The sequence below is a fragment of the Athene cunicularia genome (assembly GCF_003259725.1).
Source record: "Athene cunicularia isolate RWA chromosome 1 unlocalized genomic scaffold, athCun1 chr1_part2, whole genome shotgun sequence".
Lineage (NCBI taxonomy): Eukaryota > Metazoa > Chordata > Aves > Strigiformes > Strigidae > Athene > Athene cunicularia.
The window spans coordinates 79,916,770-79,937,329 of NW_020799092.1; the positions used below are offsets into that span (position 1 = coordinate 79,916,770).

General features: G+C 37.8%; 1 protein-coding gene across 4 annotated transcripts in view; it reads right to left on the reverse strand.

Annotated features, from left to right (window-relative positions):
- Window positions 1-20,560, reverse strand: part of CHCHD3 (coiled-coil-helix-coiled-coil-helix domain containing 3) — a 168,708-nt gene that overhangs the window by 121,509 nt on the left and 26,639 nt on the right. For all 4 annotated transcript variants that reach the window (XM_026868499.1, XM_026868498.1, XM_026868497.1 and 1 more), the window contains exon 3: window positions 11,654-11,738. In XM_026868499.1, the coding sequence (XP_026724300.1) occupies window positions 11,654-11,738 (85 nt within the window). The remainder of the gene's footprint in view (window positions 1-11,653; window positions 11,739-20,560) is intronic.

A 20,560-nucleotide genomic window follows, 5' to 3' on the forward strand; every position in this document is an offset into this window, starting at 1 on the left:
CCAAATGGTCTTATAATTCTCTCCTTCGTTTCAGACATGTCCGGTAGCAGTAACAAGGAGGAGAAGGTATCAAGTGCTTTGCTTTTAGTCTTTCTTTAGGCTGAAGTCTGTTATCCAACACATGAAAACACTGAACTTAATACAAATTATTTTGGTTAAGACTATTTTCCACCTTGTCCTACTTAACCTTTCTTTCCATTCTCTCAATTCCCCCTACTTCAAACGCTCTATTTCTCAAATCACCAAAAAACAATGACTCCAAGTAATAACATCCAGTTGAACATATTCATTTCCCTTTTCCACCTGCTTTCCAGCCTCAGCATAACATCTGTCAATTGAAAAATCTTTGCTAATAGACATGTTATTTTATGTGCCAGTCCTTCAACAAAAGATCAAAGACACTAATATAAACCTTGTAATTACATACAGCTCTTCAATTTATCAACAGCACTTACACAGACAGCTTGTTAATACACATTGTAGTATGGACACTGACTTGTCAGTCTGATGGCTGCTCATACCCTACAGAGGATGGTTGAGTTGACTTTATTTAAAGATACTTGGGTTCTGGGGTTTGGGGTTTGTCTGGGTTTTTTTATTTTTTGGAGGGGGGCGATGGTGGGTGTTGAGAGGAGGGAGGGTGAGTAGGAAGAAGGGAAGGTTGTTTGAGGGGATTTTGTAATTATAATTCATAAAGCCACTTTTTAAAATATGGGCGTATAGATCACTATTATATAAAGACAGAATAAATGAACAAATTTCTATCTTTATGCCGGAGGCATGCAGAAAACCTAAGTCAGAACAGTAAAACTGTTTTACATAAATAGTATATGTATTTAGCTCAGACTTTTCCTGATATCCACATAATGCCACTTGAAATTACTTTCAAATTTACTGTCACTCCTCTTAGGATCTGCAAAGGCAGTCAGGAAATTACAACATTAATTATCTGTTAAAATGAAGTGACAGATACAAAATTTTGTATTATTATTACTATTATATTTAAGTGTTTCTCTGCTACATCTACTCATTTGCTACTTCTCAAAATGAAAGAGCTCAGTGGTTTGAAAGCAGAGGTTTAAGATTGCCAGGGGGCAATATTTTCCCTCCTCCTGACTAGAATTTAAAACTATGAAGCAGTATTATTTTTGCTGATGCTCTTTCCAAATAAACTCACTGGCTTCAAGTCATTTTCCCATCTCTCCTAGAAATAAACTTATCAAGATGAAGCTTGGTATACAAGTTGTCAGTTGAGATGCCAAGTTTTAAAATCGAAGTGAAAAATAATCCTTCGAAAATTGGGGTTTATAAAGGTAGGAGTGAATTATAGCACTGTCTTCTCCAATTTCCACCTCCTGTCACCAAGATTCATCTCCGTATATGCTGAGAACTAGACATAATGGTATTAATGGAGAGTCAGACCAGTAAGAGAAGTCTTGGAGAGTAACTCTACCATTGCCAAATACTGTTTTTTTCTCCCCAGAAACCAGTAAGGAAAGTAAAGATAGCTTGGTATTTCCAAACCCTCAGCCTCATAAGCAGCATGGCTGCAAACATTTTTATGCTTCCTTAGCATTTCACGGGTAAGATCGTGCACTAACTTTTTATGGTTTTATAAAGGGTACAATCCAACCCCATTCAGGAGGTGACTTACGCTCCCATCACAGAATTATCTTTTCAACAGATGGTTGTCCAAAGAGGCATCAGTTAGAACAGCTCACCTGATCACAGTACTTGCTTTATAGCTAAGTCTCTGCTTGAATCCAAAATGTCTTCACACTTAATCCTGGCTTCTTTCCTTGCCTGCAGAGGGACAGCCTTGATCCAGCCTGACCCTCCTCATTCCCTCTTTTCCTGTGACAGAGCAGTGTTATCCCATAATCCTCCAGACTTCAGGAATATTATAGCTGTTGAAGAATAAATTCACTTCTAAATCTTTTGCTGTGTGTGAGATCAGACAAAGCTGTGAGAGGAAGAAAAATGGTTGAGACGGCATGACTAGGACAGGGAAACAGGAGGAACTCAACCTGTGGAAGCGATGCCAAAACTCTGCTGCTGCTGTGCACGCTCCCCACCCCTGAGGCTGATGGGGTCTTTTGGACTCAGAGGAAATAAGTTTTACTTTTTAAATGTTTTTATATAATAACAGCCCTCATCACTGCCTGGCATTATCTGATTTTACACTCCAGAAAAGCCTTCTCTGCAATCTTATCCAATTGCTGTTTTAAGTCCTCTCCCGACCAACTATTCATCCTCAGATATGGAAGGCGAGAGTCCTGCACACATGCATGTCACATTCAGAGATGGGAAGCCCTTATCAGATGTCATATTAGCCTTTCTTTCCAGTTTATATGCAATTTATGACTTATCTTCCAAAGTGCTGTTTATCACTATAAAATATCTAAGTTTTGCTCTCTCAAATCAATAGCCAGGTTTTTTTCTGATACGCTGAATGTCATACTACAAAAAGGTTAAGCTTCCCAGCATTAGTGGAAGACAAGTCATATTGTATAAAGGTGTATGAACAAAGATGGGATAATTATCCATAGGCTGCTGTCATGGTTTAACCCCAGCCAGCAACTAAGCAACACGCAGCCACTCGCTCATTCCTTCTCCCTCCCAGTGGGATGGGGAAGAGAATCAGGAAAAAGGAAAAAAAAAAAAAAATAAAATAAAATTAAAGCTCATGGGTTGAGATAAGGACAGTTTAATGACTAAGACAAAATATGAGAAAAACAGTAACAATAATATAGTCATAGTAATAGTAGTGAAAAGGAATATTAACCAAAAAAAAGAGGAACTAAAACCCAAGGACAGACAAGGGAAGCACAATGCTCAGACCCACTGATCATGGCCTGAGCAGTGATCTGCCTCTGCCCAACTCTCCCCAGTTCCCCCCGGCCCCGAGTATGTCGTCCTATGGCATGGACTAGCCCTTTGGCTAGTTGGGGTCAGCTGTCCTGGCCATGCTCTTTCCCAGCTTCTTGTGCACTCGCCCGCTAGCAAAGCGTGGGAAACTGAAAAACCCTTAACTTAGGATAAGTGCTACTTAGCAGCAACTGAAACACCAGTGTGCTATCAATATTATTCTCACACTAAATCCCAAACACAGCATTGTACCAGCTACTAGGAAGAAAAATAACTACCCCAGCCGAAACCAGGGCAGCTACATAAATGTGGCAGTACTGACACCAGAGCTGTACTTCAAAATTATACATTCTCACTCCAGAGCGTGTAAGTTTTTTTTCACCCAGGAAGGACAACGGTAATGAAGAAATTTCCCTTTAAAATTAGATTTTTAAACATTCATTGAATCACTCTCTGCAATACTTACTTCATGGAAACCTTGTCAGAAAAAGCACAGCCAGAGGAGGCAAGCTTTGGACCAAGTCTGTTGTACCAATTCTTGCACTCCTAAATGTGGTTATCAATTGGGTAATATCTTTAGCTGATTTTTAAAAACAATATGGTCACTCATGCCAGAAGATATTAAACTTTTATTCTTGACCTATCAGAAATCAGAACAAGTATAAACACTTTTACTGCTTCAAAGTATTTCCAGCTTTCTATCCTACTGTCAGCAGTAGAGAAGATGCAATTTTCCTCACTGTTTTCACACATAATTTAAACACTATCAAGAGGTCCCTGTGGCAGAAGACTAGATTACAACTATTTTCAAACAAAGTAGCTTTTTGTCCCCCATGAGAAAAATAGTGAAAGAAAAAGCCAGTCTCCCAATTCAACACAGCTAATTACCTCAGAAAATATAATAGTTTAGGAAGAAAGTAAATCTACTTTAAAAAAGTTTTCACCACATTTAATGCACTACCCATATGAACTGGGGACACATTAACATGTTCTTCATAAATTTACATCAGTAAAATACAGAATGAATAAATCATTTTATTTTCTCCTTATGTTCTCCAGACCTATGCCAGTAAACTAGAATAAACATCTTATTAAAAAAGAAATCAATAGTAAGCTTTAAAATATACAGTAGCACAGAAAGGTCAAGCCCCAGTATTGATTTTAATATAGCATTTTTGGTGTGTAGTTTCCCAAAGGGTTCTTCTCTAAGATTGTTCTCCGTTCTTCTTTCACTTTACACGTACACTGGTGAATTTGTTGTTCTCTTCTGCAAAAGCTGTCTGCTCCAAGAAGTTTACTAAGAGCTTGTCATATATGCAATGTAATGCAAGACTTGACAAAACAAGGTCAGGGGGAAGCACTCAAATACATCAGAGTATCAATTAAACCATGAAGTGAATTGCAGTTATATATAGGGATCCTCCTCCAAGTACAACAACAACAAAAAAATAATATAAACAAGCTAATGGCCACGGTCTAATAAGCTACGACTGCAAGCCACCTTTGTGCACCAGTGTGTACATATTTTTAAAAAGAAATTCAGAGTTTAGAAATATTTTTTTCAAAGAGATGAGGATGAGATGAGAAATACAGAGGTTGCAATAAGTTATCCAGCTAATGACAGATAAAATACCACACCATATGGAGCCCAGCTAGCCAAGTAGAACAGACTCCAGCAATTCATTACCAGGGAATGTCTGAAAATTTATCATCTGTATTACTCAAGAAAAGCATTTTTCATATGGCTTTCAAGATAAAACTTACCAAAGTTGTCATACGAGACTAGATGGGGAAAACACAGCAAAACCTAAAAGTTATCAAAACCCAACACAGAATCTCAGAATGGTTTGGGTTGGAAGGGAACTTAAAGACCATCTAGCCTCAACCCCCCTGCTGGTTACAATCTTGATCTCCAGATACTCACCATTTCCCACCCACTGACATTTCCCACCCTTTCGATTCCCTTCACAATGTCCCCTTCAGCTTCAGATGAAGTCACCTAGAGAAGTTCAAGTGTGTTCCTCAAATCAGGTTAACCCATGTCCAGGATCTTAATTAAAACAGAAGTTATCTTGAAAAGTTGGGACTTTCTAAACAGACATTTTAAAAAAGATTTAAGATACACTTTGTAACTTCTAAATATGTCAGACCCTTTCAAATAAGATTTGGAGCAACAGTTGCACAATGCTCAGTACTAGTCCTGATAATTTTTTACCTCTGTCATGCCTTAAACAATTTTAGAGAAAACCTAGTAACAGAGTTACTGAAGGGCCACCAAACCAAACAAAAGGCTACTATTTCGAGCCTTTCCCTGCCATTAAACTCCTACTTATAGTAGTACTTTTCCTCCAAGAAACAAATGCTGGAATCACAGGAGATATGATATACAAAAATCCAAGTGCAACTAAGCATAGGGAAAACAATCACCTGGGTCTCTTGGGACAGTCACACATCAGCAAACTGCACAGGGACATATATGTGACATACGGACGAAATTACATGCACGTATATATTGAAGACTGGAACAAAATAAACTTTCTGCAATACTGAAGGGACTGTCATCCACAGCGTCTTGAAAAACTACCTCGTTCTACATATAATTAATATTTGCCATGTGCCAAATTATATAAGAAAGTGGAAGCTAGGAAACACTTGCCAAGCAAAAGAGACTGAAAACCCACAAATGTAATTAGCCTAAGCTAAATGATTAGCAAAATAAATAAGACTGAAATTTCCATGATTTTCAAGGAAGGGGGAAAAAAAAAAAAAAAAAAAAAAGGTAAGTAATCATTCATGAACATTCAATTTCTATGGGAAATCACATCCTTCATTTCCTCCTTAAGTATTATTTTGTATATATTTTAGTGGAGGAATCCAGCAGTCTGATGAGGTTGACAGTAGCTAAAATTTTATCGTTATGTTGATGATAGAAGTTGTTGTGCGCTTTTGCTTTTTCAAACTATCTTTTCTTCTGTGGGTGCCTTTCATAATGCAAATTCTTTATAAACACAAAGATTTATCAAGCAACGTCAGTACAGTATTGTGGACTCTAACAAAGTTAGTGTATGTAGTAGACAAAGCTCCATTCCGTTTAGAAATTAAAGATGGGAAGAGAGGGAAAATCACCTAATTTCCCCATGTCTGTTCTCCAGAGCCATAACATTAAAATTTTTTACTCGTTGACTTCCTGGGAAATTAGGAAAGATGTTAAATATTTGCTGAATAAGCAGAGAAAAGGCAAAAGTGAAGTTATTACCACATATTTAGATTCAGACCACCAGCACAACAGTTTCAGTACCATGTTCTGGGAGTTAAGAGGCAAACTAATTCAAGCCAGACACAGTTAAAACTGGGAAAAAAAGAAAAAAAAAAAAAACTATAAATGATCAAAGTTTATTTCTTAGCAATAAACCCCTTTAGCCTCATACCACTTCTCTTTATTCCAAAAGTGCATTTTGTGATCCCCAGCGCTAGTTTACAACTGTCACATTGTCCCCAAACACACCTCCGGGTGCACTGAGTTGTGCAGATTTCTCTGCACACCTCGATGGAGCAGATGCATCTTGCTGACCAGAAGCAGCTTCTCACTGCTGAAGTTCATGAGCCATGGCACCATCTGACAGGGTGTGGGCCACCTCTGTGCCACTGGAAGAAATGCTTCCAATGACTTCAATAGGAACAGCTCTTTCACACCCTTCCACCACCAACATCCACTAAATTATTAAAATAGAGTTCAACACTGTGACAAGACGCGGTGTAATGATCTACATTTGTAAGACTATACCTCAGGAGGAAATCCGAACAGCTAAAGGATTCAGAACTTTCATTGCCGTATTTTGAATCATTTCATGTCAGGGCAAATCACTAGTTTCACAAACTCTGCATGTCTTTCTATTATGACACTGCAAAATAAGTTAAGATCTTTGTGAAAAAAGAAACTACATCAACAGTTATAATTTATTCCCTGTCACTATCATCAAATTCAGGGTTTTGTGCTATTGTCTCATTGTTAGAAGTCTTTTCTTCCAGAGTTGTGGAACAGCAATTCTGGCACGTAATTCACTGGGGGCAAAACTCTGCTTCTTCAGTCGGCCTGAAGGGACCAAAGGCAGTAACAAAAATCACACCCAGAAAACCTTTGAAAGATGCTGAAAGTAATGATATGTGAGAGCTTTGTACCTTAATGGTTCAACAAACTTACACTTCATTTTTAGTAAATACGAAACCTTATAATGAGTGGAGTCTCTCTGTAACACTACAAGAATAAAGAATATTCTTGGGAGGTACCGGTAGGTAAAGACATGAAACAGAGAACAGACTACAGGAATACTAAAGCTGTATTTTCTCCAGGAGGAAAGGGTACAGTACTCTTTCATCTTACTTCTGTTCAGAAAATAAAGCAGCTCCCTAGTATTACCAACTGTAACAATAATAGTATTATTGCTATAATTGCTATTATACTGACAGACTTACAACCTGTCCATTAGCTGGAGTATTATCATGAGATTGTAGCTCTGACACATTAACTGGTCATATCTACTGATGCAGTCACTGCAAATTCTGTTGCAATCAAGTAATAATCAACTTAAAAATATTTTCCTTTAGAAAAGTTAAGATGAAACATTTTAAATGTTCAAAAACTGAAGTGATAAACAACAGTTGGGCTGAGTAAAAGAAGGCAAAAAAGTAGAATCACCTTTAGCTCTTCAGTGGGGTTTGTGGTCATGATTTTATTAAGAAAACACAAGATGGAGTTAACACGTTCTTCTTCTCCACAACTGATCGGAGAGTGTAAGAACACCTACACCGGTCAGATTAAAGGTCCAACGTACTCAGAGAACCCATGTCCATCACTAGCCACCAGATACATGAGAAAATATAAGACACAAGACAAGTAGACATCCTTCCTTCACATACAGCTCAGCTCATTCCGGAGAGAATAAACATTGCTTCCTTCTAAGAGGATGGAAAGGAAGGATGACTTCTATCCACAGTGAGTGCACTCATCCAGTCCATCCAAATAAGTAGATGTATTCCCAGTGGACAATCAATCAAAAGGCAGCTTTGTTAAAGCAATTCCAGGACTGTTTGTCAATTAGCTGGACTGCAAAAACACAAAGTGAGATGAGGCTGTGTCCTGGCCCGGGACAGTCAAACAGGGAGGAGTCCAGCCACTGGTAAAGTTCAGATTTCCATCAATGGACGAGAAGCCACACATATTCTCATGAATAGCTATCGACCTTTGGATCAACTTACAATGCTTCCACAACCTCTATATGGACTTTCAAATTCTGGGGGATGAAAATCCTGTAAAGGTACATCAGTGTTTGTGAGGAAATTTAAGTTCCCAAGAAGCTGCCTGGTTTTTATCCTACTCTTATAGAGCCAGAAGTTTAGGCAAGATTCATATTCTCAGGAAAGAAACCTATAGGTTTTGTAATCCTGTTCAATCACACACACACATCAAAATCAAAAGAAAGAGATGAACATATGTGAAGAAGAATACTGAAATAATATGAGAGATGAGCGGGCATACCATTTTGGACACGTGTTCTAAGGCTGAGTCTAAATCAATACTTTATCTATAACTATTCCAAGTCCCGTTAAACAAGAGCTGTGTAATTTGTGTATTGTGAGTGCACTGACAGCATTAAAATACAATTTGAAGAGTCAGCCTTTAGCTTTAAGCCCAGAAATAAGCACGGATCTTAACTTTATATAGTAAGAGTTGTCCATCTGTACTGTGTATGTATGTGTGCATAATTATATAGCAAGTTAAAATTAAAATCTCCTTCGCAGTCTGAAATGAGTAAAATACTCTCACAATCTGATCAAAATGTGGCCATACACTGCACAGAGAAACAGTACTGAAATTAGCTATTACACAGTTGGAATCAGACACAACAGTTGCAGGTTTCAGATATTTATACCTTTAAAGGTTGTTTCACTTAAAGATTGGAAAAAACAATGTTTTTGAGAAAGGAATGAAAATGTGCACATGCAAAATACACCATCTATGGTAAAAAAAATCTCCTGAAGTGAATGCAGGAAGAGAAGGACTATAATTTTGTGTCGCATACCATCAGCATGTGTTTTAAAAGACTGTCAACAAAGAGCAGTAGTGGGTTATCAACTTAAATTGTTAAGAGATCAGAAGTACAAGGTCAAGTAGATTTTAATACCAGGTTACCAGTTAAATTCACTAATGGTGGGCTTATGCCCCTACCATACCTCTCAAAAAAAAGGAGTGTAAACTTGTTTCTCCTAGATAAAAGTTGAAAGTTTTATCTTGAGGGGGTCAGCCAGTGATCACAGCTCTGCTTGTGGCTCTGCAGAGCCATGAGGCACCATCACACTTCAGTCCAACTGGCCTTGGCCACTGCCAGTGCGTTTGTATACTGCATCCCTCCATATACACGATGAAACCTGCATTACACTGTGCAGTTATTGACATATGAATACTATAAACTGTTCCCTGTTAACAGTTTCCTTCCGTTAGACTTTCGTTTTAAGCATAGAATAGCTGGGAATTTAGGTTTTGTTCTGTTTTCCAACACTGCATCAATGTGTTTGAATGTTTATTACAAATAACTATAGCTGAGAGGAATCTTTTCCTTTTCCTGTTTATATTACCTAGAACAGTCTGTACTAGACAGATATGCAAGACAAAATACTTTATCTAAACAACGCACATCTAGCTCTTAAGTACATGCTTGCTTGAAAACTGAAGTCCAGTAATGATGAAAAATTATACCAATTCTATAAGTGCAGGAGTGTCTAGAAGACTGGCGCGGGAGCTTGTACAGAAAACTGCATTTTTTCTGCCTGAAAGTATGGATTCTGACTTGAAAAAGAACATTGCGCAAACATTTCTCGTACCCCCGCACTGTGGAGAGATTGCTTTCTCAACTAGAATAAAACAAGAGGGGTAGGTGTGCTGAACCTGAACAGCATAAATCTACTGCTGAAGTGATCAACAGAGCCATGTTCACTTCATTCGCAGAAGAACGTGATCCAGAGGCGAACAGCTCCACATCTGCTACAGCGCTCCTTCAACGTTTTCAAACCACAGACTTCAACCAGAATTCAGCCCATAAAGACCTTAAGCAATAGCTAAGTAAGCATCTGCATATTTTAAAGTTGTTTCATCCAACAGGAAAAGAGCCTCTACACTCTGGTTAAAATACATTTTATAATTGTATATATAATTGTAAAAAGTATAATAAAAAAATCCTTGCTTACTGCTAAACAAAAAAAAATCAAAACTAGAAGAGGATTAAAGCTGCTAACAAGACTTGATATTTGTAATGTTATTCTTTTTTTATTTGATAGCTTACATTTCTAAAGCGCAGATTCTTCAAGCTAATTTTAAGACAACAAAAAGATTTTACAGGATCCTTTTAATATGTAACAACTTCCCTGCTAATCCTTAGTCAAATAAAGGGAAGACTGCCAGCATTATTCCTGACAAAATATAAAATCAGGTATATGACAAGCCAATCTGCTCCCTACCTTTCACAAACCAGTGCACAACCCACGGAAACTGAATTACGGAATACTTAATGAAAGTTACTGAAAAGTGTCAAATGACAAAAATACTGAAGTTACAAAACAAACATTTCCATATTGTAATCACATTTAGCTGAACTCTTGAGCAGTCAACATTAAGCTCAAACGTAACGCAAGTTTTCCTGTCAAAGCCCAGCTCAAAAGTGGCGAGACTTCACTGTAACATATTGATTTCCTTTATTGCTGATTCAAAAAAAAAAGCCTGTTTGTTTTTTTTTTTCTGGGACATTTATATAGTTCTACCTAATTATATACTCCATCAACCTAACTCAATTAAATAATAATATACTGATGTGTGGGCAACAATTGATATATATGCAGACAGTTTAAGTAGTACTAATTACATTCTAATTTTTTTAATCCATCATAATGAGCTTTTCTTCCCATTCTCAGAATGGAGAACAATGTGTAGGTTAATATTTATATTCAGTGTGTCATATTATCTATTTAGGAAAATCACTGAAAGGAAGTATGAATGAACACACAACACACCATACATGTTCACCATACAGTCAAATTCTATTTCAACTTCTAACAGGATTTTTTTTTAATTGCTAATAATCCCACAGTACCATGCTAACCACTGCAAAGTATATTTTAAGAATGCTGCATCCAAAGTCTGCTGCTGCATGCTGTATGAGTCTACCCAGTCCTTCACAGTAAATAGAATCTCTTAAAAAAACACGCATAAGAAAGTACTTTTAATATACAAAAAGGGTATCAAAAGGGTTTTCTACTAGTAAACTGGTTTAATACAGTATTTTGTATCTTCAAAACACTACTGCAGCTCACAGAAATATCTAGAATTCACAGAACAACAAGAATTACCATTTCTACTGCTGTTAAAGTTTACAGAGGGGTTATAAGTAATCCACCTCTGGATTGCTCTCAAGCTATTTCTATCTCTACACCACAAAGTGAGTACTTGGACTCAAGAGAAATCAACAAAGACTGAGCTTAAAAGCCTGCAAAAAAGTCAGGCTCAAGAGGTCAAAAGGGATTTAGATCAACATTTTAAATCAGCTCTTACAAGGAAATTACAATTAATTTGTTGTTTTAACATGTATTTAATATCAAAACTTGCTATATCACCTAAAGATCTTACTTACCATTTTGTCTTGGGGTACAAAATTCAACTGCTTATAATAAGTAGATAAATAACAGTAACAAAAGCATTAAGTATGTTTGGTTTAAATATTGTTATTAACAAACCAACCTTCTCTTCTGAGCTTCAGAGTCTCTCCTGGCTCGTTCTAACGCCAGTTCCTCAGCTATTCTTTTCTTTAGTTCTTCATCATTAGCTACAATTAAAAGAAAATTGAATGAAACGTTAACAGCACACAATATATTCCTAATTACAGAAACAACTGCATAATACAGTGCTCTATTTATTTTATTTTTTCTATAAAGCAGCTGGAGTGCTTTCTTGTGGTTTAAGCACCTTTCAATTTTAGCATACAACACTACAGAGCCTTTAAAAATTACTCTTATTAAACAACTTTTCAATTAGTGGAATCCTTTGAAAATTTAAAACCATACAGTCTGTGTTAAATTAAATACATTTTTCTTAAGAAATATGCCTTTATAAAGTAAAAACCTAAATAGTAAAGTAATAAAGTGTTGCTTTCTTTCAGATGGAAGCAAGGGAAACATCTTTCCATGTAATGAATCAAGTCTTTTCAGATGCACGTTTTACCCAACAAAGGATTTACAACATCCTAGATAGCCATACGTCCACCTTCTTTTATTAGAAAAATATTTTGCCTCAGATTCTCTCAATCCTGTTTAAAGAAGCAGACATGGAAAGAATATTTTCTTCACTTAGCTGATGTCAGGTGGAGCACTAGAAAATCTGGTTAAGAGTTGAAAAAACAAGGAAGCAACTTCAATTGTATGAATAAATTCTTCCACACAAAGGTCAAAAAAAGTATGAGAGCCACTAATCCTACAAGCCTAAAAGACATCTCTAAGACTACCAATATCCATTTAATGAGGTTTTAAAACACAAAACAAGTACATTCCCAACTCTTTGATATTGAAGGACTCAGTCATACAAGTTACTACACTGATACCATTCAATATTAACTATCTCCACATGCTTCTGAAAAATCTGGCCCAAGCAGATCGTAAGTAGTTCATTGTAACTCCCTTCAATAGAAGTTGTGCCAATAAAACAGGTTTCAGTAGACTCCCAGAAGAAACCATACTAAAAAGGTTGTTTCACCCTAAAAAATACACAAGAAAATCCAAATTTGGAGACAGTTTTGTACGGTCTAGCTTTATCTAACTTGACATATACGTAGCAGGAATTAAACAAAAAAAATCCAAAGTAATGTTTTCCCTTTGGGAAATGGGTAGATTTGGGGAAATTTGGTAGCAATTTGGGAAAATGTAGTAGCTTGGTAACCAAAAGTTATACCAGATTCAGCTGTATAACTAGAAGTTAAACCCGCTGGTAACTTTGTGCAATGTTGATTTGTGACAGTCAGTAAGTTTTACTACAGGAAGAAAAGACAACTATAAAGTGCAGCTGTAGAAAGAGCTTAAAAATGAGATCATTATCTCCAGGGCTATTCCAATATAAATATTAATCTAGACCTGCTTGCCTGGAATCGAGGTGTACCTGCCCTAGCTGAGCTGTACATCTGTAACTCCACAACACTCCATAGTTCCAGTCTACACATACAGATAATTCCCTTATTTATATGAAGCATCTGGCTCCGATTCCACTCTACAGAACCACAGAGCTAAAAGACATATAATCTCACTCCAAAAAGCCTATCACTTAAGCATAATAAACATGTTAAACTCAAGAAGGTGATAGAACCCCCCCATCTGCCCTCAGGAGCAGTAACAAAACCACTTGCTTAAGCAGCTAAAAACCAAAGAACTACATTTCCAGGCAACATAAGACATGAAGCAATTGCGAGGCAACAAGCAGTCTCCTTAGAGGTTGCATTTCTAAGAAGTGTTTATGCACACAGACAGCAGTCAACAACTGGCAGCAGTCAGAAACCTGTGGAGATACTGGGGCAGAAGGGGAAAAGTCTCCTTTCTCCTAGTAGTCGGTAGTTACAACATCTGTCCAGAAAGTGGAACACGGGGAGTTTTGATCCTCCTAAAATTGTCCAGTTTGAGTCTACATACCATATATACTCCAGTAAAGTGCTTAAAACAACAAGCTACCATCTAATTAAAGCAGATAAACCCTCTTTTTTTTTTTTTTCCCTCCCCTCTTTTTCCTCTTTTTTGACAAAGCTAAAGTGACTCAGTGGATGCCTAGTGATTAGAAGAAAAAACTAAGACAACCTTCAATTTGAGTATCCCCTTTGTGGAACCAGTCATTTGTTTTACATTAGGCAGCAATCAGAATTTAAAAAAAATAACACACACACAAAAAATCAGTAACAAAGAGCCATGTATCTCGGTGACCTCATCTCCAGGAGTTGGATTTATCTGCACATATTATCCAACATCATTAGCCCACGTTCTCATTACATTTATTAGAGGCCAATGTGCAATTCTTCTCATCCTAAAGTAGACTTTTAAAATAGTGAATTTTATGAATGAATGAAGCAGCTTCATCAACTATATGGGAGTCCCGGCCAACTAATTCAGTTATAAGCATCTTAAGTAAAGCAGAATGAATCGATACCCATCCTGCCAGCTGCAGCAAATGCTGAGATGACAGAAACAGAATTGCATTGGGGAAAAGCAGGGGAACACTTGTGAATGGCAAATGAGACCCCAGCCTAAAAATATACTAACATACGTGAATATTCAGAGGTAAATCTGAATCTTGTAACAGATTACTATCACAAACCCTGGATGAAAAAGCAAAACCCCATTTTATTGGCACTACCCACACTGCTCCACTCTTTTCTCCTCTGAGGCAACACAAGGGTATCTCCATTTGAGAAGATACTGAATTTCCAAACAAAGATCAGAGTAAACTGTATCACCAGAAGAGAGAAAAGTTTAGCACAGTATCAGGCAATCACAAGAATCCTGTTTCTGTACTGCAGCACACATTAATCTCCCTCACACCTCAGTAAGCATCACAAGCCAGAATGAAAGCAGTTAAGGTTCTGCATTTGTACGCTTAGAAATGATTAAGCTGTCATAAAAGCAAAGAATTTATTTCACATCACAGCTACCTTATTCACAGAACAATCTGAAAACCCATGATCAACTGTTTTCTTACTGCAGTTCTGCTCAACTAAGATACCTCAGTATCTCATGTCCTTTTAATGCTGGACCCGAGAATACACAAAACATCGTGCAAGTTCACCAGCATCTACATCATGAAGTTATTGTTCTGGTGTGCAAAACTCTAACAGACCATAGAACAGTTTTTTAAGTTGTAATGAGAAAAGATTCAGGCATTAGCCAATAAAGACATCTGACCTTAACAATCAATTAGGTTACCCATCGATCAGCCAAATACTAATAGGGAATAAAAGTGGAGCTATAGATCATTCAATAGAATTATTGCAAGATGTAATTGGGTAGTTCCCAAATGGGAACTTTATGATGTTTCAGTAAAAAAAATGCAGTTCTACATGTAGGAGAGATTTGTTTTAGGGAAAGAAGCATTTTTTAAAAAGTTAACTTATTAGAGGATCAGAGGGAAAAAAAAAAAAAAGAACTGTTTCTAGATAAAAGCAGTAATATTTCTCTCTGATGGAAATTTCTGCTCAGACTGTAGGGCATTAAAAACATTAAACTTCTGAAGAATTTGAGAACCTGTTGGGTGCAAGACTGCTAAAATAAGCATGATCCAGAGACAATCATCATACAGCAGTTGCCAGAAATTATGCAGCCATTCCCACCATCACACCCCTCTGTTCTTCAGATACTGAAATCAGTGTCAACTTCATAGTAAGTGCATCCCAGAGCAGACAAATTTGGGAGATTTTCAGGCAAGTACATTTACAAGGGTCACACTTGCATCCCAGTGCTTTCTTATGCTCCTCCAAGAGCGTAAAATGAATGCAGCTCCACCATTTCCCAAGTCTGAATGTGCTAATGCACAGCTCACATCACAAGACAATTTAGATAGATGGTCAGTAATGGGAACTGTACTCAAAAAGCCATAGTGCTACAGCCAGAAATAACTCTTCTCTGTCCTCTTAGCATGTGAAGGGTGGATGCTGATAGGTGTCTGATAAGCAGTATTCTCCTCAGGATAATGGAAATGGAGTGCCACCAGCTGCATTACCAATGGGCTCATTACCATGCTCAGATCTAGCAGCAGGTTGCACAACGCTTCAGAGAGTGACCAGACTGCTCTCCTTAACAACTCGACAAAGAATACCACTACAGGATAAAAAACAGAGAGCCCTTGCCCGCATCTTAGCGGACTAAGCAGTGACTGTCAACGGACAAAGACATTTTGCCATTTTGATGGCCTCTGGTATGTAGTAACCTAACCTTATTTGTGCACTAACTCTTTTGGAGAATTTTGAAAGATATGGTCATTTATGTCCAGTATTACAGCACAAATACAGGACACATTTCTTCCCCTTTATGCACAGATTCTAACTTTAAAAAGAGTACAAATATGTTATCCAATTATTATTATATAAACCATTTTCACTTACTGCAAGCACAGGATAATAATTCACACATTTGGTTCCGTTTACATCCCCTCCACACGCACAATAGTTAAATGTGAAAGAAGCTGAATTTACAGCAAAGCTCTAAGAGCATGGAAGAAAGAACAAAACAGCCAAAGATGAGATCTGAAGAAACTATAAATTATGTTCAGTACAGATGTATTGGCCAAAACCCACAACCATGCCCAATGAATAGGAGAGGCAACTTCCAGAATAAAACTTACAGCACATTGACTCAAGTTTTCTACCAAATCATTCCAGTTGATGTTATACCTTCAGATGGATGTGCAGAGTGAAAGGGTATGAAAGAGTGTGAGAGTACCTCTCACCAAGGCAGGGGTTTTGTTTTCCAAAGAAGAGCAGGCTGGCAGTCCTGGCAGCATAAGAGCATTCTCCTCATTGCCATGTTTCAACACTTTTCCATTCAGCCTCTCCCAGACAAGGAAGACATTCTGACATTTCTATTCATCCAACACTCTTTTGCAAACCTGAAGGAGGCTTATTCTGCCACCTTTTAAAAGGCCACAAAACCTACAAAAATGGTTTAGGCAGCCGCTCGTAGAGATACAATACTGTTTTCTGTAATCCAGGTAAAGACCAACTTGACTGTTGTTAAAAAAAAAAAAAAAAAAAAAAAAAAAAAAAAACACCAAACAGAGTGTGCAAAGCCATCTGTTTAACCCTTATAACCAATACTCCACTTGTGCTTCAAAATCAAAAGAGTAAGTATACAACCTGACAGGTTTCCCAGGGTCTAAAATACTTTGAATAATTACAGGGACAACTAGTGAGGACAGAAGAGCTAAGTGTGCTGAAGAGCTTACGCACTTACCAACAGTTACTGAGGTTTCAGAAATATAATATGCACTTCATCTTGAACTTCAAAGGCCAGCTACTAGCAGTACCAGACCAAAGCCAAGAGCTCCATATGATGACAACAATACTTGAGAAGCAATCAGCAATTTTATCTCCTAGGTCTTGTGTAGGTTGGTGCACCAGGGTATGTACAGCTCAGCTACTCTCGTAATATTTTTCTCCAAGTCCTCTGCCCTTGCTAGACACAAGATCTAAATCGGTACCTTTTTCCTCTCACCCTTAAGCAGTTGCTACACAGAAAAAGCATTCAGCATTATACTAAGATTGCAGCACAAAGGAGGCATCCAAAGCTGCAAACAACACACATTAGGTAAAGCAGACACCTGCAGCCTCAAAAAGGTTAGCCTGAGAAATCAGGAATACAATATGGACAAATTAATCAAATAGCCTCTAGCCTGCAGAGCTGGGAATCTGCCCATTAGTCCTGCCTTTTCAAAAAAAAAAAAAAAAAATCAGTAATGGAAACAGCATTTATTATCAGGCACGTTAACTAAATCCTCTTGAAAGGGCAGATGCATTAAGTTATTAATGAAGAGACACTTAGGTAGGATACAATCAAACACCTTTTAGAAAATACTTAGCTAAATAATATTCAGAGAAAGATTTACCAGAAAAAAAAAAAAAAAAAAAAAAAAAAAAAAAAAAAAAAAAAAGAGAAACCAATTCCACTTTTCCTTTTCATTCAGCTTTACTATTAAAAAATAAAAATATATATGTCCAGTGAACAGGACATCCTTCAGAGAGGAACTTCTCAGAGGCCACAACAGAATCACAGAGAAGTCCTCCAGGCCATGTGACACGTGACCATCTTCCTTAAGGAAATAAAAATTTGCTTTTACAGAAAATACCCCCCAAGGATGGAAGTAGCACAGTGCTTCTGGGCAACATGCTTCAATGCCTGACTGACCTGGTGGCGAAAAAGCTTCTCCTTAAAGGTCAAAAGCACTCATTTCCATATGTGCCTCGTGTTTATTGTCTTCCTGCCAGGCACCACCATGAAGAGACTGGTTCTGTCTTCTCAAGAACTTCCTTGCTGAAGGGTGGTTCTAAGCCTAACAAGTCCAGGTCCCTCAGCCTCTCCTCTCAAGTTCAGGCCACCAGTCCTTTGCCCAAGGAGCTCTGCAATGCGTTTGGGGCCACGCTGGCTATTTCAGTTTCAAATAAACTAGTCATGAGGAAAGACAACTGAAATTTAAATTAAGTACATGGCTTGGGTGCAATGCAGAGGACGAACACAGGGTAAGATACACAAAACCAGAACACGCAACCTTCACATTAGTGCCTGAATGCATCAACAAGACAGAAAACAAGAAGCTACAGATGCAATTCGGTTCATCTTTTACATCGACACTAAGTACAGGCTGTTAGGAAAGTGTAACGATAAAATGAGTGGTAAATTACTGTCATGGATTAGAAACAGCCTAAGACAACACAGAGGGCAGAAAGCACTAGCAACAAGAAAGCTAAAGAGGGATTTGAAACTCTACACATGAATAGTCTAAAATCATTTTAATCAAGACTTTCTAAGACTAGAAGACTTTAAAAGGCCAAGCAAGCTGAGCAGCACAATGGTATACAAATTCAGTTTGGAAAAATTAATAGTCACACACACTGGAAAGTGTAACATGATTTTATCTTAGTTTGTTTGGTTTTAAAATCGGTCATAATCACATGTAAGTCCTAAGTATCACACAAAGAAAATTGTTGAATGTTTTATGGCCATGTTTAACGGCCAGCTGGGCATGAGAGTGAAAAAAGGTAGAAGGGGAAGAGAAGGTCCAACATAAATATCGAAGATAGAAAGAATATGAAAAATAGATGTAAGATGATGCACTTCCACACTTCCTTAACCACAGTGTTTTATCAGTCTTTCCACACAAGCCAAGGATAAGCTTTGCTGAAATCTATTTCAGTTCCACCAAAATGTATGGGCTTAACACAATAATCACTTTGAAAAGCTCTCCAAAACTTTTTGTCCAATAGTTTATGTTAACATTTTCTTTCTTCTAAGGCAAAGCGGAAACATTAGAAAATTTAGTCTTTGAAGCAAAGCATAGACTAAGTGAGAAGTTTTGGGTTGGTTTGGGTTTTTTTTTCCCGTCAGAAGCACTAACATACACTGGTTGCTCACAGATCCATGTTGCACAATTGCCTGCCCCCTCAAATCAAGCTGATGTCTCTTATCCCTGCCACACTGTCTTCCTTGAGCACCTCTCCAGTCCCCAAACTTCATCTTTCTCCTGTCTCCTAGCTTAGCTTGGCAATACACAGCACAGGCTGTCTTGCTTCTGAAGAACACGTGCCAATCTGCCAGCCACAGCGTACGCATGGAGTGGTAAATCTTTGCCAAAACAGTCCAGGCAGCGGAAGAGCTTCTCCCCGTAAAGGCATTTGTCTTACTGTCTCTTTTCTATCCAGCCCTTGATTTATCAAAACCTGTAAAACATCAGAGCCTTGAGTCTTCCAGCCCCACCTGCGTTAGATTTGGCTGAAATCAATTAATAAAGCAGAAGTTATCAGAAGACAACTGGTGAATGCATGGCACTGCCACACAACTCTTTCCCTTTGGGAAAGCACATAAAAATAATGGAAAGAAAACCTGAAATGGCTCAACACAGAGAAGAGACACGTTACAGAATATAATAACGTAAAATACGCAGCTCTGGGCTTCCATTCATTCTTCCATCACACATTGTTAAAAAGGCTCACAACAAAACTGATACGGCAGGATTTAAAAGATTTTTATTTTTGCAATATCTGAAACGCACAGTGGGTAATATATTGTCAAGTCTTTTTGCTGAAGTGAAAAACACATAAAATCAAGGTGGAGAGGAGGGAGGGGGGAGACTAAAGAACACAAACAGGCTGCGTGATATATAAAGTGGAGTCGGAGGACACAGCTTCAAGGTATGTGCCAACCACTGCCAGAAACAAGATACCTTCTGTTTTTGCTGGAAAAACTAGTTCACAACTACTCACTGCAGAATTTCTAGCATTCACCTCTACAGCATTTGGTATTGACAACAAAGGATCAGGGCATTCAACCCATCATCGATCTGATCCAAGAAGGCAGTTCTGATGTCCCTGGGCACATTAAGTATGAACATTATCCAGCTCACTTGGGACAACGTACCTAAGGGCTGTCTTCAAACCCATCATCTGTCTCGGTAGCTGGCAGGGCAGCCGCAGCTTTGTAGACATTAAAGTTAATGAAGATGTCACAAGGAAAATTCCTAAGTGCACATTAAGAGTCATAAATATTGAATCACAAAGCAGACGTCGCCAACCTGGTACCTTCACAACATCAAGCTGTGGGCTTATAAACACATTATGGATCTGCAACAAAACACTTCTCCTGCTCACATTCCAACTTAAGATGCCTAATATGCAAATATTACAATATGCAAACCCTCAATTTATTCTTTCTGTTTAATAAACACTCCAGTTTAGTCCATGGCTAAATTCCATACATCACACAGAAAACAAATATCGACGTAGCCATTTAAGTTGAACGGCAGAGTGAAGACAAAATATCAAAGCTATCACTCTTAATTTAGAAGGAGCAGCCAACAATATAAATGACAAGCGCTCAAGTAGCATACAATAATTTGCATTAGACTGGGGGGGGG